Source organism: Vipera berus (genome assembly GCF_964194415.1).
Source record: "Vipera berus genome assembly, chromosome: Z".
Lineage (NCBI taxonomy): Eukaryota > Metazoa > Chordata > Lepidosauria > Squamata > Viperidae > Vipera > Vipera berus.
In genome coordinates, this window is record NC_138205.1 from 124600910 (window position 1) to 124628405 (window position 27496).

Genomic DNA, 27496 nt, shown 5'->3' on the forward strand with positions numbered 1-27496 from the left:
GACTAGACATGCCTGCTCTAAAATATCTATAAGCCAGAGTAGATCTGCGACTGGAGAAAACTACATTATATAAACATAATTGCTTTTCAAGACTATCCAGAGACCAACCGAGTATCTTTGGAGGATAGCAGGAATGCTTGGAGTATAAACTTTGTGTGTTTGTATACTCTATTGCATGTAAAGGCTTTGCTATGGACCGTGGACAGTTAGTGGTTGTGTTTAAGGCTTCCATCATGTCTGTGTGCAGTTTTTAAACTAGCTGATTAATTTTGAGAGACTTAAACTAAAGTAAGCTAGGTGTTGAATAATAGCGTTTAAGTGTCTGAAGGGTGTAAACTCTGGGGTAAAGCCTAACAGTGATCTTTGTGATAATTTAACTTCCAGTTAGGATGGTCAGATATATACAAAAGATATTTGTGCTTTGTTCTTTCTGTGATAATATTGTATATGCCTCTGCATTAATGTCAGAAGCACCTACCAAGGGGCTTCTGGGCTCCATGATCTCATATTAATGAAACTATTTTCTACATTGTAGACAGGCCACCAGAAAAAAACCCAAAATTTTATAGCTCATGGTTTTGTGAAATGCTTAGTTTAGCACACTTGTTAGCTGTGCCTTTAAGGAATCTATTTTAGTAGTATCATGGGGTGGAATCTGTTTGATGAAGATAGAAAGGTATAAAGATGCTGGATACTTCTTTCTTAAACGGATTTGAAATGTCTTTGTACCAGAAAGTTCGTAAAAGCTAAATAGGAATATACTCAATGGAAAATCCATATTTTCTAACACAGACTTGATTAACATATTAGTTAGCCATACTCAATACAGAGATATTATTTGGGAATATTTATTTATTTATTTATTTATTTATTTATTTATTTATTTATTTATTTATTTATTTATTTATTTATTTGACTTATATACCGCCCTATTCCTGTAGGACTCAGGGCGGTTTACAGGGCAATTAAAATCATACCATACAAAAGTTAAAAATTTAAAACAATTAATTAAATTTAAAGCCCAAAGTTTAAAAATTAAAACATTTAAAACCCAATTAAAACCCCTCAGTCTAGGCCCGACAGCTCAAAGAGCCAAGTTTTCAGGTCCCGGCGGAATGAGCGGAGGTTGGAGGCAGTTCTAAATTCCATCGGAAGTTGGTTCCAAAGGGCAGGTGCACCCACAGAGAAGGCCCTCTCTCTGGGAGTCACCCACTGGCAATCCTTCACCGGCGGTACCCTAAAAAGGCCCTCCCTGTGGGAGCGCACAGGACGATGGGAAGTGGATGCTGGCAGCAGATGCTCCCTCAGATAATCCGGACCCAAGCCATTTAGGGCTTTATAGGTCATCACCAGCACCTTGAATCTCACTCGGAGGGCAACCGAAAGCCAATGCAGCTCGCGGAGAAGAGGCGTTACACGGGAGTATCGGGAAACTCCCATCACAACTCGTGCGGCTGCATTCTGCACCAGTTGAAGCCTCCGAGTGGTCCTCAAGGGCAGCCCCATGTAGAGAGCATTGCAGTAGTCTAGCCGGGAGGTCACGAGCGCATGGGTGACTGTGTGTAGGGCATCTCGGTCCAGATAGGGCCGCAACTGGCACACCAGGCGAACCTGGGCAAAGGCCCCCCTGGTCACGGCTCCTATATGATCTTCAAAGCTGAGCCGTGAATCCAGGAGGACGCCCAAGTTGCGAGCCCTGTCAACGGGGGGTAACACCTCACCCCCCATCATTAATGATGGAACAAACTGGTTAACCCGAGATGCCGGTATGCACAGTCACTCACTCTTGGCAGGGTTGAGACGAAGCCTGTTTCTCCCCATCCAAACCCGGACCGCCTCCAGGCAACGGGACATCACGTCGAGGGCATCACTGGATTGGTTTGGGGTGGAAAGAAAAAGTTGGGTATCATCAGCATACTGATGATACCCCACCCCGAAACCACAAATGAGCTCACTTAGCGGCTTCATATAGATGTTGAACAGGAGGGGAGAGAGGACCGACCCCTGAGGAACTCCACAAACGAGAGACCTCGGGGCGGACCTCTGCCCTCCCGTCAACACTGACTGCGAGCGGCCCAGGAGATAGGAGGAAAACCACTGTAAAACAGTGCTTCCCACTCCCAACCCCCTCAGACGCCGCAGTAGGATACCATGGTCGATGGTATCAAAAGCCGCTGAGAGGTCTAACAGGACTAGGACAGAGGAACATCCCCTGTCCCGAGCCCGCCAGAGATCATTCACCAGCGCGACCAATGCCGTCTCCGTGCTGTACCCGGGACTGAAGCCCAATTGGTATGGGTCAAGATAATCAGTTTCCTCCAGGAACAGAGGAAGCTGATGCGCCACCACACTCTCAACAACCTTCGCCAAAAAGCGAAGGTTGGAGACCGGACGATAGTTATTTAAAACAGCCGGGTCCAGGGCAGGCTTCTTGAGGAGGGGTCTCACCACTGCCTCCTTCAAGGCGGCAGGGAAGATACCCTCCTTCAAGGAAGCAGTTATTACTGCCTGGAACCAGCCTCGTGTCTCCTCCTGGGCCGCATAAACCAGCCAGGAGGGGCATGGGTCCAATAAACAAGTGGTGGAGCTCAGTCTCCTCATGGTCCTGTCCACGTCATCGGGGGACACTGGATCGAACTCAGTCCTGATAACATGCTCAAGACCACTCGATTCCTCCATGTCAGACTGCCCAGTCAGAGTCCAGACCGGTCCGGATCTGAGCGATTTTGTCCGCCAGATGACTAAACTCCTCGGCCCGCCCCTGCAAGGGCTCCTCCCTTATCTCCTGATTAAGGAGAGAGCGAGTCACCCTAAACAGGGCAGCCGGGCGATTATCTGTGGACACGATGAGGGCAGTGAAGTAATTAGACTTCGCCGTCCTCATCATCGCGAGATAAGACCTTGTAAAGGTTCTTAGTTGCAATCGGTCAGATTCAGACCAGGTAGTCTTTGACTTATAACAGTTCGTTTATTGACTGTTCAAAATACAACGGCACTGAAAAAAGTGACTTATTTAATTTAATTTAATTTAATTTAATTTAATAACATTTATATACCGCCCTTCTCCCTGAGGACTCAGGGCGGTTCACAGGGCAGAATAAAATAGCAAATACAAACATTAAAAAGAGATTAAACAATTGCCCTAGTTAAAAACAATAAAAGTACAATTCTAAAAAACCCCAAGATAAAATTAAAAGACCAAAGATAAAACAACCCCACCGATCCCCATCAGGCTAGGCCAGCTTGTACAAACAAAAATGTCTTGAGATCGCGACGAAAGGAGCGAAGATCGGGCGCCATCCGGAGCTCTACCGGTAGCTGATTCCACAGCTCCGGAGCGCCCACAGAGAAGGATCTCCCCCTGGGGGCCACCAATCGACATTCTCTGATCGGTGGCACCCTGAGGAGGCCCTCTCTGTGGGAACGCACAGGGCGCAGGGACCAGTGGTGGGATTCATCCAGTTCGCACCAGTTTGGCCGAACCAGTAGCTAAGTTTTTTTGCCCAGGCCCAGAATGAACTTACGGAAGCGGCATCCACACAGAGAACTGGTTGTTCACATATTTGAATCCCACCACTGCTTACAACCATTTTTCACAGTTATGACCATTGCAGCATCCCCATGGTCATGTGATCAAAATTCAGACACTTGGCAACTGGATCATATTTATGACACGTGCAGGGGTCATGTGATCCCCTTTTGTCACCTTCTGACAAGCAAAGTCAATGGGGAAGCCAGATTTGCTTAACAGTTATGTTACTAACTTAAGAACTGTAATGATTCCATTAATGATTGTGGCAAGAGAGGACATAAAATTGGGCAAAATTTACTTAACAACTATCTCACTTAGCAACAAACATTTTGGGCTCAATTGTGATCATAAGTCGAGGAATACCTGTATAAACTGATTTGTATTTTAGAAGTATTTTGTAACGGTGAATATCTTCAAGATAAATGAAAAATCCTTTGGGGGAAAATAATTCTGAAGGCTGGAGAATATGATGTATTAACTTGTATTGTTCAGTTACTAATGTGTTGTCTCAAATGGTAAAAGAAAATCATATACAATCTTGCACAACTTTTTTTTAAACTAAGGTTACAATTTCAAATTGGAGATAAATTCAAAGGAAGTATGCAAAACCACAGGTATATAAAGATGTGACTGGAACTTTTTTCAGTATTTTGTATCATCACCTCTTCCAGTATCTATAATAGTCAACTCAAGTGAGCAGTTGAATTTAATAATAATAATAATAAAGTTGGAAGGTACCTTGGAGGTCATGTAGTACATCCCCCTGCTCAGGCAGGAAACCCTATACCATTTCAGACAAATGGCTTAAAAACTTCCAGTGTTGGAGCATTCACAGCTTCTGGAGGCAGGTTGCTCCACTGATTAATTGTTCTGCCAGGAAATTTCTCCTTAGTTCTAGGTTGCTTCTCTCCTTGATTAGTTTCCATCCGTTGCTTCTTGTCCTGCCTTCCAAGTACTTTGGAGAATAGCTTGACTCCCTCTTCTATGTGGCAACCCCTGAGATATTGGAACGCTGCTGTCATGTCATCCCTTGTCCTTCTCTTCATTAAAGTAGACATACCCAGTTCCAGCAACCGTTCTTTATATGTTTTAGCCTCCAGTCCCCCAATCATCATTGTTGCTCTTCTCTGTACTCTTTCTAGAGTCTCAACATCTTTTTTACATCGTGGTGAACAAAACTGGATGCAGTATTCCAAGTGTGGCCTTACCAAGTCATTGTAAAGTGGTATTAGTACTTCACGTGATCTTGATTCTATCCCTCTGTTAATGCAGCCTAGCTCTGTGTTGGCTTTTTTTGGCAGCTGCAGCACACTGCTGGCTCATATTTAAGTGATTGTCCACTAGGACTAAGATCCCTCTCATAGTTACTACTATTGAGCAAGGTACCTCCTATACTACAGCTGTGCATTTGGTTTTTCTTGCCTAAATGTAGAACCTTACTTTTTTCACAATTGAATTTCATTTTGTTAGATAGTGCCCAGTGTTCGATCCTCATGTATCTTAAGCCTATCTTCTGGAGTATTAGCTATTCCTGCCAGCTTAGTGTTGTCTACAAATTTGATGAGTTCCCCATCTATTTATTTATTTATTTATTTATTTTTGGGACTTATATGCCGCCCTATCTCCCAAAGGACTCAGGGCGGCTTACAACAATAAAAAACAGCAGTACAAAAATTAAAAAACGAATTAAATAACAGCCCCAAAATAAATTAACTACAATTAAAAATTAAAACATATTTAAAAACCCATCATCAATCCAGGTCAGCCTGATGGAAGAGAAAAGTTTTGAGGTCGCGGCGAAAGGACCGGAGGTCCGGGGCCATCCGAAGCTCAAGGGGAAGCTGGTTCCAAAGGGCTGGTGCTCCCACAGAGAAGGCCCTCCCCCTGGGGGTCGCCAGCTGACATTGTCTGGCCGACGGCACCCTGAGGAGGCCCTCTCTGTGTGAGCGCACTGGGCGATGGGAAATCGTCCCCGGTAGCAGACGGTCCTGCAAGTATCCCGGGCCTAAGCCATGTAGGGCTTTAAAGGTAAGTACCAGCACCTTAAATCTCGCCCGGAAGACAACTGGTAGCCAATGCAGCTCACGCAGGAGGGGTGTAATATGGGAGTATCAGGATGCTCCCATCACTACCCGCGCAGCTGCATTCTGCACCAGCTGAAGCCTCCGGGTGGTCTTCAAGGGCAGCCCCATGTAGAGAGCATTGCAGTAATCTATCCGAGAGGTAACGAGTGCATGAGTGACCGTACGTAGGGCATCTCGGTCCAGATAGGGGCGCAACTGGCGCACCAGGCGAACCTGGGCAAATGCCCCCCTGGCCACGACTCCAATATGATCTTCAAAACTGAGTCGTGAGTCCAGGAGGACGCCTAAATTGCGCGCCCTATCAACGGGAGGCAACACCTCTCCTCCCATAACCAAAGATGGAACCTCTTGGACAAGTCGAGATGCCGGTACGTAAAGCCACTCAGTCTTGGCCGGGTTGAGCTGGAGCCTGTTCTTCCCCATCCAAATCCGTACCGCTTCCAGGCAACGGGACATCACGTTGAGGGCATCACTGGCTTGGTTCGGGGTGGAGATAAAGAGCTGGGTATCATCGGCATATTGATGATACCTCACCCCAAAACCACGGATGATCTCACCCAGTGGCTTCATATAGATGTTGAACAGGAGGGGCGAGAGCACTGACCCCTGAGGCACCCCACAATTAAGGGGTTGACCTCTGCCCTCCTGTCTATCCCCTCACCCAAATCGTTGATGAAGATGTTGAAGAGCACTGGGCGCAGAACAGAGCCCTGGGGCACCCCAGAATTTGAATGGACCTATTCTCAGGTTTTTTCAAAGAGGTCCAAAGGTGATTTTAATCTGACACATAATCTTCATTTAGAGGAACCCTATGTTACAATAATTTAACATGTTATAATTTCTAGGTTAAATAGCCAATGAAGTGTAACTTTGAAAGACTTCAAAACTTTAATGGTTTTCAGACTACACAATTTTATGTAATAATAAATTCATTAATTCTTTGTGATGCAGTTTTTTTAGTTTATATAAATAATAGTAATGACTGTTACACAGTATAAATCAGCATTAGAGTTTACAGCATTATCTAGTTCTATTTATGTTTACCAAAACAGTTATTATCCTTCTTTGTTTGTTTAACCCACGGTTAATTCAAAATTTGTTGTCATTGAATCCATACCAGGCATGGATTCTCCATGCCCTTACTATAGCTGAAAGACTGATTGCAAAGATAAATGTGTGGCCCCGTTTACTCAATAGATTGAAGAGTTGGTTGCACATGCTGTTCAGGGGTGGATTGCTTATAGAGGTAAACTTTGTATGGATAATTACAATGAAATAAAGGATTCATTTACACAAAATATAATAGATTTGAGTATTAGGATATATTTGCATAAGTTTTCATTAGATAATTATATATGTGTTTGCAACTGTTTACCGTAACATACTTTATTTTTCTGTTTTTTGACTTGTTTAAAGAACATTATGTATTTTTTATGTATGTATGTGTTTTATTTCATTTGCTTTTTTCAGTTTTATTTTAAGAACGATAAATATTATTAAAAAAAGTAGTTGAACCCAAACCAAACTAAAAGGAATAATAAGTTAACTTCCACTAGAGTAGTTTTCAGAAGCTTTGTGATGATTCCTTAAAATCGTAGCTTCTATTTAAAAAAACCTTGAAAACTAGTTTTTAAGGGGTAACCCTTTCACTCTAATGTGAGTACTTCAGTTTGCTTTCAAGACTGTGAATTAGCTCTCAGTAATTATGTTTCCAGAAAGGTAGAATTCTCATTTTAAAATCTGTAGTGGAAAAAAAAAAGGAAAACAGATTTAATTGAATGGTTTATAAATATGCCAACTGAATAGTGTATCCAAGTGTTGTCAACCAAATAGGTAATTACTACTATCCATGGAGTATTTAGAAATCGTAGATTTTGCTATATTGAATTTATAAATAAAAATGTAGGTGTCCTTAAATTGTATCTTTCAGTGGAATCCTGAATGAAAAGAAGTTGAAATTATTTTGAAATGATACAAAGTTTTTAAAAAAATCTGATAATTTGAATATTTGGTTACTAAGTATGTATAGTTGTATAGAATTTCAAAATAAGCTTCTATGTGTACAAATGTTTGGACACCTTGTCAGTCAAGTACTTTTTATAGTAACCTCAGGGGGCAGAAATAATATCATCCAAATGTTTCCTGTAATATAGAGTTACTTTTGGATCTCCTCCCCTCCCCTTTTCCTTACAGAACTTTTCTAGTTCAAAATATTTTCAGGTTTTGCTACATATGCTGCATATTTGGTGCCCTTCCATAGATTTGATTAATATTCAAATATGATGGCACATAATTAATCGCTACTGTATAGGCCATTCCAAATCCTTTATGGTTGATTGGAGATAAATTTTGAATCTGTGTAGTTAAATACAGTATCTTTGAAATGTATTGTTTAAAATGTTAAACCAATAATTTAGAAGATCTTCAAGTCTTGCTTAGAATCTTCCATAAATATGTCTTTGACAGAACAGAACAAAGCAAAACTGATAATATATCCCCACTTTCAAGGGATTGGATGACTTTTTTCCAGAACATGTGGGAAAAAATGGGAGTCTGAAGTGGAAGAATATCAGAACTAATAAACTGAAAGGATGAATGTATCAGGTCTGAAGGCAGAATATGCACCCACACTGTAGATGAGAGTTTTCAAGTAGCTTGCTCTTATTTCGAATAAGTTGCTTAGGCTGATGTTCAAAGCCCAAGATTAAAATAGGACTTACTGGTTCTCTTTGTTACTAGGCAACATTGTAAGTTGTGACTTGCGCCAAGTACCTAGGAAAAAGAAGTAAAGAAACTTCTTTCAACTATCTTAACAAGAAACTTTTGAGCTGAAGCTAGCATTTTGTTTAAAAAAAATTTCTCTAAATTGTCTACTGTTGTTTACTGCAGTTTCGACATTTCCCCAGAAATAAGACTGGGCCTTTTTTTGCCTCTAAAAGAGGCACCAGATCTTATTTTCGGTGGGTGGCTTTTTCACTCACCTCCAGCACCAACAGTCCCAGCCAGCCAGCCCACTTCTTCTGCGGCCGAAGGAGAAGCTTCATTCTGCAGTGCAGAATGGAGCTCCAGCCTGCATTTCACAGTCAGGCCTTCTGGGGAGGTCTCTGCAGCAGAGAACCGAGCAATGGATTCAATCCATAGCTCGGTTCTCAGCTGCAGTGGCCTTCTGTAAAGGCCTGACTGCAAACTGCAGGCCTGTGGATGCCTGAGAAGAATTGGGCCAGTGAGGAGTGGTCTGGCTGCAAGGTTGTAGGGCAGCTTCCTCGCCCCGCCCTAGCTTGATTTTTAGGTGTGTGCCTTGCCCCAAAGCTAGGGCTTATATTAGCCCCACCCCAAAAAATCAAGCTAGGGCTTATTTTTGGGGTAGGCCTTACTTTCGGGGAAACATGGTATTTAACAAAAATTGGCCAGCAAGCAGCAGTACTTGGGAATAAGGGCTTTATTCCATAATGGAAACAGGATACAGTATAGGTATTGCAGGAATGTCTTGTGCTTAAAATTGTAAAAGGACTGTATAATTATATCTCACAGGGGTTTTGAAAAATCCTTTGTGGATAAGTTATACACCATAATATAACAACTCTTCAGAGGATTTTCATTAGATATAAATGTATTCTTAGACATTACAGTTAGGAAAAGTCAATTGAAATGTTTTCATGTACCGCCTATTAAAAGAAGTGGATGTAGTATTAAAATATGATCAAGAGCTACTCTAAAATCCTTGTAGTCACCTTTTAGTGTGATAAAAAGGTAGAAATGCAGTATTTTAATATTTAATGCAAATATTAAATATCAATCTTTAAACCTCTATTTCTATTAAATCTATTATTTTATATCTGAAACATTGATTTCAGAAAAGTTCTCTGAGCTTAACACAAGGATATGTCAAAGGAGTTACACTTGGAAAGTAGACTGGTTCCACTACCAGCTGTTGTAAAAGTTGCATTGGACATAAAGGGACTTCACATTTATTATGTAGGTGGAATGATGTCACTTGATTTGATTATGCCCCTTTCAAGCTGCTGTGATAATTACCTGCTTGTTACCTTCGGTACTTGTTTGCTTTTGCTGTCATGCCCTAATTGCTATATAATTTTGTCCCTGCCAATTATTACCATGCTGTAAATTTTTACAATGAGGAAATAGAAAAATAGGAGACACATCAGTGTGGTCTTCATAATTTTGACTGAATATTTTCAGTGATATATCTTGACATATTATCTCCGAGGTACAGGATATGATTGTAACTTTTGGAATATATCTTCTTTCTTCCTTCTCATATGAATACAACTTTATTTATTTTCACTTTTCTCTGAATCAGGATTGATTGTTAAGTTTATCGGAAGAATTAAGTTGAGTCTATTGATTTGATTCTTAAAATATCAATATTTTCCTAGATTTGAATAATGTTCACAGCAATAATGACCTATTATTCTCTCATGATTTCATTATCTTTCATGATTGCAAAAAACTTGCAACTGATCTGGAATTACCTATTGGTATTGCACAGATTTCTCTACTGCTTAAATAAGAAAAAAGTATTTACATTGGATGCTGTGTTTAGAGCATGAAGGATTACAAGCATCACACCTACCTTAATAAATTGTACTGAACACAAAGGAACTTACTTCAAAGGCCTCAACTGAAAGACTGTTTTATAAGAGTGCTGCATAAGGTTTTTTTTCAAATACATACAACTGTTAACTACAGACCATGTAATAAAGATTTTTCTTTGATCAAAACTAGCAAGATAGAGGAGAAAAAATACATATAAAAGGTCACATCAACCATAAAGCATCTGCAAATAGACCATGATAGTTTAATTTTGTTCTAGATAAATTGATATAAGCATTAAGAAACATTTTTAATATGCAGTATAAAACTCTACAAGACTCATATAGTGTACTGCATAAGCCTTAAATATTTGTATTATTTTCCCCCCAATAGCATTTATATGTTGTATAGATTTAGTATTATGGATTCTTAGACTGAAAACAAATAGTCATTTTAATAGAATCATTTTCCAAATCTAAAAGCCTACAGACAACTGAGAAATCCAAACATGTTATCATTTGTAATTTTAAATGCAATAGAAGGGAAAAATCATTTAATATTTTCCTAGAGAGAGAAAATTAAATAAACTTTAGTTAAAATTAAAAGCAAATTAAATTCAAACTAAGTTTTTTTCGGATCTATCCTCTAGAGCAGGGGCTAGATGCTTCGTGCCAAAACTGCGCCCACCCCATTGCCGACAATGGGAAAAATGTTGAGATACGTCGCAACATATCACGTGACGTTATGAGTTTGACACCCGTGCTCTAGAGTGTTTTACAGTGCATGGTTCTACAGTCGTATTGGGAGCACCAAAGTGCTTCCAGATTGAAAGAATTAGCTGATGACATCATTATTGCCCAAGGGGCACCTAGTTGGGGATTCCTTTCATGTCCCCATTAAGCTGCCCTCCAAAGTGGTACCCATCTATCTACTTGCGGTCACCTGCTTTCGAACTGCTGCTTTAGCAGGAGCTGGAACAAGTGATGGGAGTTTACCCCCTCACATGGCAAGCCTGTCAGTCGTCACCCCAGCATCCCAGCCATGTGAGCTACCGTGCTCCACTAACAGGATTGATTTATAAAGAAAAGTAATTTATAAAGAAAAGGTTGTGAAATATTTTTTTTAAAAAAGAAAGGAACGATAATGGGAAATGAGCATATGGATTTTTATATTAAGATGACACTAATCCACCAAAAGATTTTTTGCCATGTTTACTGGACCTCTCAGAGAATATTTTTAAAAGGTTGGCTGTTAAATTCTTTATGTTAAAGGAACTTACTTTCATCATCATATCCGCTTCATGAGTGTATATTGCATAAAAATGAAAATGAAAATCAAACACCAAGCATTGTAACGATCATTTTCATTGTATTACTCTCACAAATAACTGACATCAATATTTTAACTGCAGAATTATTATAAAATTAAAATACCAGTGAAAATATCAGATAACTGTTGAATTATTATAGATAATGGAAAGTATATTTGTGTGTCTTTTCTAATTTTTGCCCTTTTGATTTTGATGTTTTTCCCACCACTTTTCTTACAGTCTCCAATAATATTGCAAAGTTTCAAATTTTAGACCTACTTTTATCAGTCGAAAGCTTTTCAAGTTTATAATCTATATAAGTAAATATTTTTGTTTGCTTTAAGTTTAGAACAAGCAATCTCAGCTGCATATGCACAAAAGTACTATCTTATATTTGTATCAAAACAAGTTCTACAGATTCTACTTTTATTTATTAATCTAATTTATATACAGTAGCCGCACATCTCTTGAGAAGTGACTGGGTGTTGTGCTATTGCTGGATTAAACTTGGTATTGTTAATAATTGACCCAAAGACTTTATATTTTATTCATCAAATAAAATTGTTGCAGTCTTATTTTGAAGTTTAAAATATGGCCAAGATCCAAAGATAAATACTCAGTTAGTTTAGATCACAATGTTATTTAGAATGGAGAAATCTGTTAAAAAGATTTGCTCATTACTATTTAAAGGAGGGGATCCCCTTTAGGATCCAGACTCTTTTATTAAAGTACAGGTAGTCCTCAATTTACAACAGTTCATTTAGTGACCATAGCTACAACGGGACTGAAAAAAGTGACTTATGACCAGTTTTCACTCTTACGATCTATGATCGTTGTAGCACCTCCTGGTCAGGTGATAAAAATTCAGATGCGTGGCAACTGGCTCATGTTTATGACAGTAACGGCGTCCCTGGGTCACGTGATCCCCTTTTGCAACCTTCTGACAAGCAAAGTCAATGGGAAAGCCAGATTCATTTAACTAACCGAATGACTAGTGATTCACTTAACAACTGCAGCACGAAAGGTCATAAAATGAGGCAAAAGTCAGTTAACTGTCTCACTTTGCAACAGACATTTTGGGCTCAGTTATGGTCGTATGTCGAGGATATACTTGTGGTTTATTTGCTTCTGATGTTACATTAGGAGCAAGTAGAAAATGTATACCTCAACATTTCTCTCTGTTGTACATTTCACCCATTAGTTTTGGTAAGATTTAATGTTTTAGGTTTAAGAAAATTTATTACTGTAATGAGCAAAAATAATTTCCTGGATAATTTTGTGCTTCCCCCCCCCTAATATTATACATTGTATTTCTCTTTCGTAGGCCTCGAAATAGAGGAAAACCTACGGTGGAGGATGAAGACAGCATGGATGGATTGGAGGCAGCAGAAACGGAAAACAGTGTTGAAATTGGTAAGGCAAATAGAGTAGGACTGATACAGATAGATCTAGCAACTGTCCAAATTGAATTTACGCACTGGAATAGCTAAAACGGTAGCAGGGTCGATAGCATTTTAGCTTTAGTCGCAAAAGGGAACTTTAGAGTTGCTAGGCCAGAAGCATCACATCTGGCAGCCACTCTGAAAGCAGCCATGAGACAGGATGGTAGCTGCACTTGGAAGTGCCATTTTGGTATTGGATCCCAGTTGGAAGTGGGAGTCCTTGCAAGGGCTGCCAATCCCATTAGGCAACTTTGGTTCAGTGTGTCGTGTGTGAACCTAGCAATTCTATTCCAAAGGTGTTTTTTCCCCCCAAAAGGCTACTGGACCACTTTGTTTTTTTGTTTTTTTTCCTTTGAGAAACCTCTCGCTTCTCATCCAAGAAGTTCTTCAGTTCTAACTGACAGGTGAGGAATGAAAGGATTTCTATTCTTTGCAGTCATTCGGTTGTTAGCACTCTGAGATTCGTTGAGGCCACTTCAGAGTTGTCTGAATCCAAGTGTAAACCGGTGTGGAACCTTCCTGGGATTGCTGACAGGTGGTGTCGTATTTTCCTCCTCTGTTGAGGGAGGGTGTTCAATTTTGACATAAATGGCCTCTTCGACTTCTCTTTCAAGCCAGGGGTCTTTTCTGTCCAGAATGTGAACTTTGATGTCTTCAAAAGAGTGAACTTTCTCTTTCAGATGCAGATGGACTCCTGAATCCTGCCCTGATGGGATTGTTCTCTTGTGTTGTGTCATGCATTTGTGGCTCTTTCAGTCGTATGAATCAGGACATGATGTCAAACCATACATCATTTATTTGAGTACAGCAGGGGTGCCAAACTTGCAATGTAACGTGACATGTCATGACGTATCGCGACTTTTTTTGCCATTGCCGGCAGTGGGGTGGGCCCGGTTTCACTATGATGCATCTGGCCTGTGGGCCGGCACTTTGACACCCCTGGAGTACAGATAGTCCTCGAGATATGACCCTAATGGTGCCTATCCATTATGGTCACATGTCACAACAGTTGTTAAGCAAAACAGCCTCACTTACCAACCCCACTCCTTGCTTTCTTTGATGCAGAAATTAAATGAATAAGAGAATGGTGCCTCGGGGGTAGGGGAGGCTTCCCAAGGCTACCCCCACCACTTGAGGCACCCTATGCTCCACTTCTTGACAATCTTTCAGCTTTCTTCCCATCCAGCAGGCAAGGGAAGATCAGACCAGTTGCAATTTGGAAACTCTGGCTGCCTTGACCTCTCCTTGCTTGCTGGGTGAGAAGGAAATGGAGGCTTGCCAGCACCAGCTGATTCATGCCTGCTACAGCTGCCTGATCTCCAATGGGTGGATAAGTGGTTGCAGGGACCCAGCAGGTCTGAGCATCCTTGCAGTCAGTTGTAAGAGCAAATGACTGTGGGGTTACTGTAGTCATCGTAACTTTGAAACGGTTGCAAGTAGTTCTTGGGGAATCTGATGTAACTTTGGTTTGCTAACCGACCTGTCCTAAGTCAAGGACTATCTGTATTGAATGTTATACAAAAATACTCATTTGCATTGGGTGAACCCTGCCTTTGTGTGAGAGTTATCTATCCCCTTCATCTCAAACAGGTAATGCCTGCATGCTTTGTTTATGATGTGCCTTTAAATGGCTCACTCTGACATATTTGCAAGACACTTCAAAGATAACATTTACTTATTTCTGATATGACCTGGACTTCACTTTAATGTGCTTCCATAATGGCCTTTTGGTTATGGAATGGTTTCCTTGGACGGTGTTAATCAACCATCTACTACATCTAGAAGAATATCTATGTGGTGCCAGTTTCTTCTCATTTTTTTCCTTGAGAAGAAAAACAGGCTAGACTCTCTTGAAATAGTGATTACGTTGCTTTTGATAAAAGCTGACCATTATCAGTTATAGACCAGTGTCAAACAACATTGAGTCCGTCCATAATTTATAGATTGTTACTAACAAAGCTCAAAGGACTCTTGAGTTAAACTTATTTTTAGATTTATTTTGATTGGGAAAAAGATGAATTTTACAAAGTAATGGAGGGCAAGAAATACAGTCCTGTTTGTAGTTCTCTTAGTAGCCTTATTAACCTTGGATTGATTGTGTAATTTGGTTTTGGAGGTATATTATAATAAATTTCTGTGTTTTTGCGTTTGGATGGTTGATTCCCAAAAGTGATGCTTTGGGATTATTGTTCTGCTCTGTAGCAATTAAGATGTGTTCAAAACAGTTCTGTTCCATATTGTTTAGCATATATGTGAAACTGTATGAAATTTACCGAGGAATGGGGAATGGAATAACTAGAAATTGGAGATACCCCAGTTTCTTCAATGCACTTTGGAACCCTTGAACATTTTGAATCTCTGCATGGGATTTGTGATAAATAGAATGAGCTGGAACCTAATCCAAAGAAGACAGAAATGTTGCTTCATCTGCCCAGTTTTTGTGATTTGCAAAGTGAAGTGTTGAACAATGGCTTTGGATGGGACTTAGTTCAAGAATCAGATTGATAATTTAGGTATGCTAAATTGGCCTCTTCCATGGCAGAGATAGTTTTGTTATTTACCCAATACTTTGGTTGCCCTTAGGTAAGAAATGTCAAACTCGTGACGTCGTGCGACGTATCGGAGCTTTTTCCGAACTGTGGTGGGCGCGGTTTTGTTGTGATGCGTGCGGCCTGCGGGCCGGCAGTTTGACACCCCTGCCTTAGGTAGACTGTTACATTGAATTATTAGGCCTTGCAAAACAAACTGAAACTAATGAAGTGAGTTTATTATTTTTATTTTATTTATTTTATTTTAATTCCATTTATATCCCGCCCTTCTCTGAAGACTCAGGGCGGCTTACAAGCTTAGCAGTAGCCTTCATTCTATGTATATGCCTGCTTGTTAGGGCTTTCACACACACCCCAAGCGGCATTATTACAAAGTCAGCTTATTGCCCCCAACAATCTGGGTCCTCATTTTACCTACCTCGGAAGGATGGAAGGCTGAGTCAACCTTGAGCCTGGTGGGATGCGAACCTGCACTAATTGCAGGCAGCTGGTGTTACTTAAGGAGGCATTAGCCCACTGCTCCACCAAGGCTTATTAACGGGCACTGATAGATATTATCGCATTATGGCAATTCTGTCTCAACTGCAGTACCTGCTAACTTGTCTTGTTTGCCCGCTCTGAAGTTTTGTTACTTATTCTGTTCTGAAGTTGCATAAGATGAATCAAGATAAATCAGTCAAGTGAGCTGGCAGGGTCAGGGGGGATGTCCTTTGCCAGACAAGGCTGCAGGAAATAGGATCTTGCTGATTAAATTCCTTCTTGTTAGGCAGCCAGTTAGGATGATTGACAAGATGTTGTATGCATTGCCTAAGCACTGCTGGAAGGCTAGCTGCAGCCTTACCATCTGCATTTATTTTCAGTTTTGTTCAGCAATTATTATTTTTTCAGTGCATAAATTACAGTTTTCCATGCAAGGCATCTGGGTGATCACTTGGTCACTCAAAAGAATCTTGAGGAGCTCAGTCTTTACTACAGTTACAACTTTTGTATTGTTTCATTTTTGGGTGCTTTTGAGTCATCATTGACGTCTGGTGACACAAGTCCCTGCAGTTTTCTTGGCAAGATTCTAGAAATGTTTACCCATTGCCTTAAACTGTCCCAAGGTCATCCAACTGGGTTCATCCATAAAGTGGAATTAGAACTCGCAGTCTCCTGGTTTCTAGTCTGGTGCCTTAAGCACTTCACCAAACTGACACTCATATTTATAAGATGGAAAGGAGGTATTTTCTTATCTAGATAAAATAATATTTTAATTATAAGGGGCCTCTTATTAGTACAGCAAAGAAAATCATCTTTGCTGGAAATAAATTGCTAAATAAACATTTTTTTCCCCAGGGAACTAAGGATATATTCCTAGTGGACCGATGGAAATAGCACGTTTAAATACCTGGAGGTAGTTTATCATATGTCTGGCTCCAGAAAAATTGATCTAACAAATGTGACACAGAGTTCTCAGTGTACAAACTGCTTCCATACTTGTTTTTTTTTTCAGAACAAAGGTTACTGCTACATACGTGCAGCCTTAAACTTTTCTTAGCCAAATGCAAGGCACAACATTTATATGGAGCCTAGGTTCTTTTGATTGCTTTATCTCCTTGGAATGATGTGATATATTTGTATTTCTACCTTAATAATTATTGTTTTATTTATGTTTTAAGATGGAGTCTCCAAATGTGGTAACTTTAAGACTTGTTGATTTCAACTCCCCAAATTCACCAGCCATGGGGAATCCTGAGAATTGAAGACCACTAAAGTTGCCAAGTTTGGAGACTCTACCTTAAAACTTATATAATACAATAATTATTTTAACATGATTAAATCCTTTTCAAGAGTTAGGTCTATAGCTAGTGCCAAGATTATTTGAATTACGGTATATTCATGTGCAGCTCTTAATTCTATTGATTTTACCTTTAGTGTTATAACATTTATAACAACGTATAATTTTTAGACTTGCCCGCTGGCATTCAGGAATACAGGTAGTCCTCAGTTTAACAAACGGTCGTTTAATGACCGAAGTTAGGGTGGAGACTCCAAAATCTATTTGCAGGTTACAGGGGCTGCAGCCCTGTAGTCACTTGATCACATTTTGGATGCTTGGTAACTGGCTCAACTTTACTGCTGTTTGCAGTGTTCTGTGATCATATGACTATGATTTTTGACTTTTTTTGTCAGTTTCTGGTATTTACCTCTGGCCAAAAAAACATTATGATTCCTTCAATGACCGCCATGTTTGCTTAGCAACTACCTCAAAATCACCTGCTTACCAACTGCAAAAACTTAGGGCCGTAATTCCAAGTTCAGTTATAGTCATAAATCAAAGACTATTTCTGATTGAAACTGTAGGGCATGGGCTTCAGTTTTGATGTTTCTATAATGAAATTTTATCACCTACATCTAAATCTACTTCTAAAGAGATTTGTTGGTAGACAAGACAAATTTTGCATTTCATTTCTCTCAGATCATAATGGTGACATTAACCTTTATAGTTACCATTTTTCAGAGTTTGTATCATTAGGTAACAGCCAGTGAAACATGAGAATTATTATTCAGTCTGACCACGAAAAAAAGATGTGATTTAGCAATTCTATCTTAAAATTTTATGTGAGGGTTATTTTATATTACGGTATTTTATAACTGACAATATTATTTTATACTTTTGCAAAGTACTTTTGTAATTTATTAATTTAATTTTTAGTATTTAAATTTTTAAACCTGTAGTACTTATATTTTATTGCCTTACTTTATTCTTAACTAATTGAATCAGAAATGTTTATGTTTTTCCATCTGAATTTTATGAAAGCTATTATGAAGCTATAATAAAAGTGTTCCATTCTAGACTCATACATAGTGTTTCATTATAGTTTTATATTTAATTTACAGGTGTTTTGTGGTAAACATAAAAATTAATTAACACTGTTATAAATACAAAATTATGGATGAGTTTTGTATTATCAATTTTACCTTTTATGCTGGTCAAAGACCAAAGTAGGCAGACTGAACAAGCTGTATTATGTTTCATATTTCACGATACTATCGCTCAGGGTCCAATGTCGCTTGTAGTGAACATGACAGTCTTCCTGTTACATTGGCTAGAATGTTGCTGTATCTGAGACTGTTACTGTTCCTATCATAGATCAGCCTCCATATGCTGGCTGTTGCTTAGCTCTCTCCATCCCACAAACAATAGCCAGATTAATGGAAAAAATTGATCGGTCTCCATCATTCTGCTGCATTAAGAATTCTAACAGGAAATATCTTTCTTTCACTATAGCTGAATATTGTTTTTATTATTTTTAAGAATTCTCTAGTTTTGACTACCGTGATCAGCTATCTTTATGTAAGTACATAGCTTAATTTCATAGTACCTTGAGTTTTATCTGGAGCTAAGGAGGGACACAAATTTTAAAAAAATGTATTATAGCCTATTATAGCCTTCAACCAATATCAGCCAAACACATCAAACAAAGAACTGACTGATCTCACATTTTCAGGTTGAAGCAACAAGGGTGCTGGTTTTCTGGGGCAGGACTAATGCTCTGTAATAGCTGGGATTAAGCTAGCCCACTCCTTAATATTTCAAAAGCGTTTAAGACAGTTCCAGAATGTCTTCTGGAGCCACCTTTATTTCTTTTTAAACTATTTATAGTTTTATGTTTAGGTTATGTTCTTTTATTATTTTTATGGCTGTTATACTGTTAATGTTTTACATGATTTTTAGTAATGTATGTAAGCCTCTGACTGTCTTTGGATTATGATGGGTAGATAAATAACAATTCATGCTTAATTCTGTTCATTTGCTCTAAAAATTGTTTGGGGTGCTCATTAATTCTGTTTTTATGTCACAATAAATTCACAGTACTTAGTAATAATCTGCTTTGAAAAAGTTTTAAAAAATAAGTATATTCTCTCTCTCCCTCTCTCTCTCCCTCTCTCTCTCTCTCTCTCTCTCCCTCTCCCTCTCCCTCTCTCTCTACCTCCCCCCCTCAATATTTTTAAGGTGTTTTTTATTTTTGCATTTTTATATTTTATTTCTCACATTTCAGTTTGGACACTGACATGCCATTTCAGTACCCTTTGCTTTGTACTTCAGTTAACCTTGGGTCCTTTTTTGAATATATTTATTAATATTATATTTTCATAATCTGTGATGGATTTAGATTTAACTCTCCTCCTAGCCTGGTAGAAGTGGACTTTCCAAATATCCTTTACCTCATAACAATTTTTGTGTCCTACTAAAAATGTTACAGTAAGAGTGAAGCAGGTCTATTGAATGGGGTGAGACTGATAAGAGTTAGAAAGCGTTAAAGCTAATGAAGTTCTACAGGAATTGGAAAAGAACTTCCAACTATCATACTGTAGTGATTCACAGCTGCTGTGAAGACAGTCACAAATCAGTCTCTGCTTGTTCAATTGTACAGCCTAAATCTACATCCACCACATTGTTTACATTCCTGAAAGAGAGAACAACAATAATTAAATTTTGAGGCCTTGCTCATGGTCACTCACGACTTGGTCATTTCCTGTCTGGATTATTGCAATGCACTCTACATGGGGCTATCCTTGAAGACTATCCAGGAACTTAAACTGGTCCAGAATGCAGCAACGTGCACAGTAATGGGGGTCCCTAGGTTTGCCCATGTAAGGTCCTTGTTGCTTGAGCTACAACAGTATCTTTCAGCTTCTTTCTGGGTGCAGTTCAACATGCTGGTCATTACCTTTAAAACTAAATGGCACAGGGCCTGGTTATCTGTGGGACTATCTTTTCCTAAGGACCATCTTTCCTACCAGGTGAAATAGGATGGGCTTGCTCCTAGTCGCTTCCCCTCAATATCACCATCTGATGGGAAGCCTGCTCTTTCTATGGCAGTCCCTACTCTATGGCACGCTATCTCCCCTAAAGTTTGGCAAATCTCTATCCTCTTAGCCTTCCATAAAGATTTAAGATCTGATTCCCCCCCCCCCGCCCCCATCCAGTGTTTAGAGAAGATTGGATAATTAAAAGTTTGATTTGGTGCCAGGTCTTTGTTGTTTTTAACATTTTAATGTTTTGATCTATTTAGTTTTATAATTTTAATATTATTTTATAGATTGTTTTGACTTTCAATTGGAGCCACCCAGGAAAGTGGTATAACTGCTCTTGGTTTGAAAATGGAAAAAGTGGCTTAGAACAGAATGGCTTGTTTTGTTTAAACACTTTAAAATGAAATCTATAATCAACTTACACTCTCCTTGCTAAGCAGATACCAGGGAACAATTTACAGAGGAGGATGCCCAAACTGAAGTGGACAATGACAAGAAGCTAACACCAGATCTCCAGTGCTCAGTCGCTGTGGACTCTGCCAACACCGATTATTCGGTTGGTGTTGAAGCAAAAAGCAGGTTAGCAAGGCAGATTCAGAATGAGTGAGAGGATGGCTGAGACTTTTAATTGTCACCTGCTACTTTTTTTTAGATTATTTGTCTATAAATGGTTTAATTGTGTTTATTCTATTCATTCCTAACCAAGAGAAATAGATGGATGTTTCATAACTTTTCCTGTAACGCTACATTAATAATAGCGGTTATAATAGTGGTTCGGATGAAATAGAAATCAGAAATCAGTCACTTTATTAACTAAATTTTAAAATAGATTTATTCTGCTTTCTTTTTAAAGAAAAAGCACTGAAAATAGCTGTGAATCAGTTTGGATTTGTTTTTCTGCTTCGCAAGAATATTTTAGTAAATTTATTTATTTATACCTCACCTTTGGCAGCGAACATACCAAAATATCTCTTCCGCCTTCTCCTGTTTTCCTCATAAAAACGCTGTGAGGAGGATTGGGCTAAGAGAAAGTGACTGGCCCAAGGTCCCCAGCTGGCTTTCATATCTAAGGCAGTACTAGGATTCAGTCTCCTGGTTTCTACCCTGGTGCCTTAGTCCTTTGAACAAACTGACACACAAATTTGGTGAAAATGAGTTACTAAATGTCCAAGCTGTAAGTTTTTAGCAAACATAGACAACAAGGGAAGCAAAATTCTTGTCCTAGGGAAATATAGTTTTTCTCAAACTTTACGTTCGCTTCTCAGAGAATTGTGCCAAATTATAATTTTAATCTAACAGAAAAATCTTATTAAACACATTGTGCTTGATGTCAGTTATTTAAGTACTTAATTTTAAATTATTTTTTAAATGTAATTATATTCAAGATTAAATTTAGGGTTTCATCCCGGCTGTACAGTGCAGCTCTTGACGTGCTATTTCAGAGTCTCGCACCTTCAGCCTGAAAAGAGTTGCACCCCATAATACAGGCAATCCAAGAATGCTTAGCATTGGATTTTTTTTTAAATTCATCAGGGATAACTATTTGAAAACATTTACAGGTGAAGTTAGATCTAATTTAATTATTAATAATTTATTGACTGTATTTAATGTAATTGGATGGCAAAATTTCTGTTTCAATTTTTTTTTAAATTTGCATTTTTAAATACCATTTGAACTTTCCCTTTTGCCTTTCTGGTCTTTTTTTATTTTTGGTCCGCTTGTTTGTAGCAGTGAGCAGGTCTGCGCTTTTTGTTACTGTGGGGAACGCAGCTCATTAGGACAAGGCGAGCTTAAACAATTCAGTCCAACTCCAGGGTTTATTGCTCCATGGAACAACCAGCCTTTAAATATCAATGAAACTGTTGACAGCAAAGATACCATTGATGAGAATATTCCAAGGCAGAACCCAGTCCTCCACAAAGCAAGAGGACAAAAAAAGTAAGCATTTCTATCTGTTACAAAATAAACCTATTTTATCTAATATTTTCTTTCTAAGCATAATATTTTGAAGCAGCGTGGGGTTTTAGTCTGCTTATCTGTTTGTTTAATAAAACAAATGTTAGTTGTTAGCATAAGGTACATCCAGAGTGTTTCCTAAGTGGGAACTGAGAATCAAAAGCAGAAGTTTCTTACAGAATATAGGAATACATTGGTTGACAGGAAATGTCAAAGAATAAAATAGAAATAAACATACAAACACACACACAATCCTGGAGCACGGGTGGCTAGAAACAAGAGTGATAAGCCAAAGTGAAGCAGAATTTAGACAAAGAGGCTGCGATGCTACAGAATGAACATGCAAACTATACTGAGAAACATTCATATCAGAGGACTGTTGTATGGTTACTCTTTTATAATCTGTGGAAGGAGAAGGATACATATTAGTAAGCACAGCTGTAAGAACATCAAAAAACTGGCACTTCCTTTTTAATCCCATTTTCTTGTCTTCGTTTTTGCATTCATTTCATATTATCTGTGCCTAAGGAGCATTCTATAGCAGCTGTTTTTTGAGAGCTTGAATGATGCACTTATACATTGAAAAAAATTACTTAAAAGATTCTTGAGCTGATTAATCAAAGTTTTTGTAGCTTATGGGAAAGTGCAAAATTACTTTACTTGGAACAGCTAACCATCTCTGTCCCCGAGGAGGATGATGCAATCATACCCTAGTGCCATCCTGGCTGGGCTCCAAGTTTTGCCACTAAAGGGTTTGTTTGTTAGAGTTTCCTTATTGGTGGTGATTTCTGGGCTGATGCCAGTCAAACAAAAGCAGTGAAGTAGGAAATGAAACAAAAACTATGCAAAATAAGTATTTTGGACCAATTTAAAGTGGATCATTTTTAAGGAAAGTCTAGATTACAATATTTTAACATACTGAAAGTACTCTAACTTCTTATTTGAATATGTAATCTGTTTTCCCCTTTTTTGCTTCATCTTAAGTATAGAAACTTTTAAAGTAAAAAGTTAATTTATTCTACATAGAATTAATGGGTTGAATACGTGTCAACAAACCAACAACAGGTATTTGAACAATCTCAAATGTTTTGAATGTAGAGAGGTGAAATTTCCAATAACTTGAAATGTAATTAGGCATATTCCTGATCAGTATTAACAGTTTGTCACTCTTGTGGTGTTGCAGATCAAGGTACATTTTTGTTTTTTTTTATATATGTAATTTGTGCTGAAGTTTTTTCTTAAATTGAAATGCAAATTATATCTAGTCACATAAAATTTATATCTAGTCAGTAATTAATTTTAGTGAAATAATGTTCCCTGTAGAAAATAATGGAGATTACCTTGACAGAACTAGACAAGTACTATTATATAAGAAGGATGGGAGATAAAGCACTATCAGACTTACAAGATCCTGTTAGCAGAGCCTATCTCGCAAAGGTATAAGGTAGACATGTCAAACTCGCGATGTTATGTGACATCGTGCAACATATCGGGACTGTTTTGCCATTGCTGGCAATGGGGTGGGCGGGGCTTGCACGTGACGCATCTGGCCCATGGGCCGGCAGTTTGACACCCCTAGTATAAGGTATTCCTCCACTTAACAATTCATTTAGTGACCATTTGAAGTTACAACAGTACTGAAAAAAGTGACTTATAACCGTTTATCACACTTAATAAGTGTTGCAGCATCTCTGGTCATGTGATCAAAATTTGGCCATATGGCAACTGACTCATACTGATGATGGCTGCAGTGTCCCAAGTTCATGTAACCCACTTTTGCGACCTGACAAACAAAATCAATGGGGAAGCCAGATTCATTTAACAACCTTGTTCATTACTTAACAACTGCAGTGATTCACTTAACAACTATGGCAGGAAATGTCATAAAATTAGGCAAAATTCATATAATAACTACCTTGCTTAGCAACAGAAATTTTGGACAACCATTTGTCTGAATTAGTATAGGGTCTCCTGCCTAAACAAGGGGTTGTTAAAATTGGTGGGTAAGCCAGATTCACTTAAAGAACTGTGTTACTAACTTAACAACCGGGTGATTCACTTAACTGTGGCAAGAAAAGTTGTAAAATTGGCAAGCTTAGCAACAGAAATGTTGAGCTCAATTGTGGCTATTTGTAGTTCTAACCTTCACATAGAATGGATTTTTTTTTGGTTTGGTCTATTGGCATCAATCTTGCAAACCCAATGGTGCTTTACCACCTTTCCTCCTTATATCCCAATGAATCAGGAAGGATCTACCTGGGTCATTTCCATAAACTTACCTTCTTGGTACTTGCTAATTGTTTAAGAATGTTTCAGCCCTCTCTCCTTATCTAATGGTGCCTGCATATTTCTGTCAAGGTTATTGCCTTTATTCTCTACAACAGTAGTTACAAGTCTTCATAAATTTATTCCAGTCTTAACCTTGTTTTGCTTATGCAGTTGTTCCACAGGGATGACTCTAGAAATGTTTATGCAACTCTTGATAATCCAATTTAAACTTGTTTGCTTCACATTGAAGAATAGTTTATTTGTTGTGTATTTGGGTTCTGGGTTTTCTTTTAAATTGGAATTCTTACCTTTCTATGTAGCTTTCTGCCAATATATAAGGAAAGCATTTTTAATTATAGGGATGTTTAGGTTTTTGTGCTAGACTTTATTTTTATTTATTTGCACTTCTTATTTCTTAACCACCCATCTCCCTCAGAAAGGAGCTTTGATTAATGTACAATGCAGTCAATAAAATCAACTATTAAAATCAGAATAATTTAGGATTAAAAAATTTATTCACATAATTGATTCAAATGGATAATCTGACAAAGGTGGCTAACAACATGTTAAAGCAACGAAAACAATATTGGCAAAGAATGAAAAGCCAAAAAAGTCACCAAGGATAAATCCAACAAAATAATTGATGAGCTGGCAAAAGGCCATTTGATCTCAGGTCCTGAAGCACATGAGTGAGGGACCTTTTATGAAAGGCTAGGGATGGAGCCAATCTGATCTAGGATAAATAGAATGATTTGGAAGGTGGGTTCTATGCAACATACAGATATAAAAATCCCTGAAGCTATAGTTGGATTAGCGTGGAAAAGTTATGCATTTTCTTTTCCAAAATTGAAATAATCTGAAGAATACACAATATTTGGTACTCTCTACAAAGTCTGATATGTCTGAAAGATACTCTTTTTACTTGTTCTTTGCAAGTTACAGTTAAAGCAAAAGAGTTGTAGAGAGCAATAATGGACAGTAGGAATAACCTTGAGGAACAGGAGGAAAAGCAGCAACCAAGACAATGGTCAAATAAAAGTAACTTGAGTCCAGGATAGAACTGTAATCTGAGAAAACATCTCAGACTTGACCATTCCAAGTTCTGGCAAATATAAAGGGAAGTAGGGAGATAGAATAATCAGTCTGGAAAGAATCTTACGGAAAACTTATGCAAGTAATTCTTGATTTACAACTGGTCACTTAGTGACCATTCAGGACTATGACAGACCTCCACAAAATATTTATGATCCAGTTTTGAAATTCCCACATCACTCCCCCTCCCCTGCAATCATATGAATGCATTTTGGCCACTCAGTAACTGGCTCGTATTTATGACATTTGTAGTCTCCTGGAGTAACACGAACACAGTTTACAATGGTTTCATTACAAACTGGCATTTACTTCTGATTTCTGACAAACAAACAAAAAATAGTAAACAATGTGTTCGCTTAACAAGCACAGTATTCACTTAATAACTGCTACAAAAATGTTATAAAAATGGATCTAGTTACATGGTGGCCCACTTTATGACCATCGTGGCTTACAAATCTAATAGCGTATAGTAATATGTTGAGGATCACCTATAATAAACTAGTACCAGCATTCAATACCATTGGCCATGGTGTCTTTCTAGGCCAATTGAGAGAGCTGTGGGTGGGGTGGGGATGACACAGTTTTGTGCTGGTTCATTTCTTCCTCTGATTCCAGGCTCAAGCAGTGTTGATAGGGTACTTTATCTTGAACTCTGCTTTGTGGGATGCTAGGGCTTGGTGCTTTCTCTGCTCCTTTTTAATATTTACATGAATCTACTGGGTAAGATTATTTGTCACCATGGGGCGAGGAATCATAAGTACACTAATGATACCCAGTTATGTATCTCCATCCCAAATGAAGAGAATTATGCTGTGGGCATTCTTTTGCGGTCCTTGGAGGCTGTGGAGACCTGGATGGGGAAACAACAGACCTCAGCTGAATCCTAGTAACACGGGATGGCTATAGGAGAGCCCTTCTGTATCCAGGAGTTTATTATCTTTGGTCTGCACTACCCCAGAAAGACCCAGTTCATAACTTGGGGGCCTCTTGGACTCACAGTTCCTGCTCAAAGAACGGGTGGCAGCCATGCTTAGAAGGGCCTTTGCTCAACTTTGTATTGTGTGCCAGTTATGCTCTTTCTTTCCTGGGTAGGATGACTCTCCATTCAATCACTCGTGTCCTGCTCACCTCTCGTCTGCACTATGTCAGGTCCCCAAACCCTCATTGTTTCCCCTGCATATATATTCTACTTTTTAGGGCCTGCCATTCTGCTGGGGGGAGGGGGGGCATGCTTTCTCTTGGGATAACTTTCGCTTTCTACTTTCCCTCTTGCTTCTATCATCTTGAGAAAGGAATGTGTCTCCCTTCTCAGGGAGACGGTTACAGTAAAATGAAAGCTGGAGAAGACCGTGAGATGCACGCCAACTGTACCAGCCGGCCAGACTTCGTGCCACCTGTGGATTGGCTGGATTTCAAATGGACATTATGACTTTGGTGGGAGGAGGAATATCACTAGCTTAACTATACCGTTTGTGCAGGTTTTCCCCCAGATCTCGCCTTGACTTCCCTACTGTCACTGACCCATAATAAAAGTATCCTTTTGAGACTATGCCTGTTTCAAGAGTTCTGCTTTCTTGGGTGGTTAGCTGAGGTGGGTCCTTACAGACTATTTGCAACACACTTTTACATGGAGCTACCTTTAAAAAATATTTGGAAGCTTCAGCTGGTGCATAGAATGTGGCTGGGCAAGCTATACAGGTAGTCCTCAACTTAATTTATTTTATTTTATTTATTTTAATTCCATTTATATCCCGCCCTTCTCCGAAGACTCAGGGCGGCTTACAAGCTTAGCAGTAGCCTTCATTCTATGTATATGCCTGCTTATTAGGGCTTTCGCCCCCCCCCCCAAGCGGCATTATTACAAAGTCAGCTTAATTGCCCCCAACAATCTGGGTCCTCATTTTACCCAC

The 27496-nt window shown here is 38.9% G+C and overlaps 1 protein-coding gene across 3 annotated transcripts in view; it reads left to right on the forward strand.

Annotated features, from left to right (window-relative positions):
• The window catches only part of KMT2C (lysine methyltransferase 2C), a 179476-nt gene that overhangs the window by 31948 nt on the left and 120032 nt on the right, over nt 1-27496 (forward strand). For 2 of the 3 annotated variants that reach the window (XM_081344871.1, XM_081344872.1), the window contains exons 2-4: nt 12804-12892; nt 20711-20849; nt 21999-22208. In XM_081344871.1, coding sequence (XP_081200997.1) covers nt 12804-12892; nt 20711-20849; nt 21999-22208 — 438 coding nt within the window. Of the gene's footprint in view, nt 1-12803; nt 12893-18768; nt 18808-20710; nt 20850-21998; nt 22209-27496 lie in introns of all 3 variants that reach the window. The other variant, XM_081344870.1, reaches the window with a different exon arrangement.